The following is a 1,386-nucleotide window of genomic DNA, read 5'->3' as shown; positions in this document are numbered from 1 at the left end:
ATTCCAACATAGTGCATTATTATACTCCTAACAGCATTGAGATTGGGCAGGGCGCGTTTTTGCTTTCTGATGTACAAGTTCGGGTCCCTGCCACCTGGGAGGGTGGGCGCAGTAGGGTTGTTGTAAAGAACAGTCCAGACGTGGCATGTCTGGGCTTTCAGACAATAGAATGGCATGGGTTGTATTGTTTGATTGTGAGAGACCCGTGGGCTTGTGATAGACTAGCTCCTCGCAGAAGCAAACACCTGGGCGGAAGCTGAGAATCACCTTCAGAAGGTAGGTTTTCTCCCCTCCCTCCCTGGGCAGGTCCATTAACAAGTCCTCTTCTATTGCTTCAGATCTTGCTGATCTCGTTCCTGTGGGGAGCCTATTTCTCCCTGCTGACCTCTTTCGCTCCCTCGTACATCTGGTTTGTCTTCCTGCGGACGATGGTGGGCTGTGGCGTGTCCGGCCATGCACAAGGGTAAAGATTTCACCCAGAGGACCCCAAGACAGAAATGCGTTCCCTTGCGGCAACTTATACATACTCCGCGCTTCGTGGGCCGACAGTATCGATAGATTGCGAATTTGTAGGCTTCACTTGTGCTAATCCATTTTGAGCTTTTTGTTTGTTTTTTAGTGACGGCTGCTTATTTACTGCTCCACTAGGAGCAATTTGCTCCTCAAAATGATGCTCGATGGGGAGGCGAGCAGAGTGCTAGACTGAGCATGTGTTAGTTTTTTTATTCCTAAAGCTAATCATCATTTTCTAGGTGAATAACATTTTGTTAGACTAAATACTAAGAAAAAGTACCATATCAGGTAGGTAACAGAAGTGTCAATCCAAACACAATTTATTAATTTCTTGAGAATTTGTTGGAAGAGTTTAGTTTGGCCATAAGCACCTGTTAACATTAGGAATAACTATTTTTAAGTGTCACGACGCTATGACTTAAGACAGGGCCAAAGTGAATTTGCCAAGCAGGGTAGGTTGTATTGAAACAGACATGGTGCCACTTGTCTGGGTAAGTGTGTAGGATCTTATCATGCATGGGTATGAAAGTTGTTCTGCTAAATGTTCTGGTCCTTGGGAGCCTCCCTTAAATTAACAGGACCAGGTGATTCTCTCCTGGGTGCCTTGGAGCAAGTTATCCTTAAAATATATTAGATGTCAAAGCACCTAATTACTGCCTTCGTGTATTAGGAAAAGAATTGTTCTTCCCTGGGTTTTGAGCCTTGGAGCCCTACAGGAGTGGAAGCTAAGTAGAATTTTAAAATATCCCTCAGAAAACAGCCAATAAATACATTAAAACCCCCAAACCCTTCCTAATAACAGCAACAGAGAAGAGCAATTAGGAAACTGATGGAATATGATTCCATTCATTCTTCTAGTCACAAAATTAATGT

At 43.8% G+C, this 1,386-nt stretch overlaps 1 protein-coding gene across 1 annotated transcript in view; it reads left to right on the top strand.

The window, feature by feature from the left end:
- SVOPL (SVOP-like) overlaps positions 1–1,386 on the top strand; it is an 88,113-nt gene that overhangs the window by 29,893 nt on the left and 56,834 nt on the right. Inside the window, exon 5 of the mRNA XM_012642768.1 lies at positions 339–463. Coding sequence (XP_012498222.1) covers positions 339–463 — 125 coding nt within the window. The remainder of the gene's footprint in view (positions 1–338; positions 464–1,386) is intronic.

Source organism: Propithecus coquereli, unplaced genomic scaffold (genome assembly GCF_000956105.1).
Source record: "Propithecus coquereli isolate 6110/MARCELLA unplaced genomic scaffold, Pcoq_1.0 Scaffold186, whole genome shotgun sequence".
Taxonomy (NCBI): Eukaryota; Metazoa; Chordata; class Mammalia; order Primates; family Indriidae; genus Propithecus; species Propithecus coquereli.
This window is presented reverse-complemented; position numbering and strand designations above follow the sequence as displayed.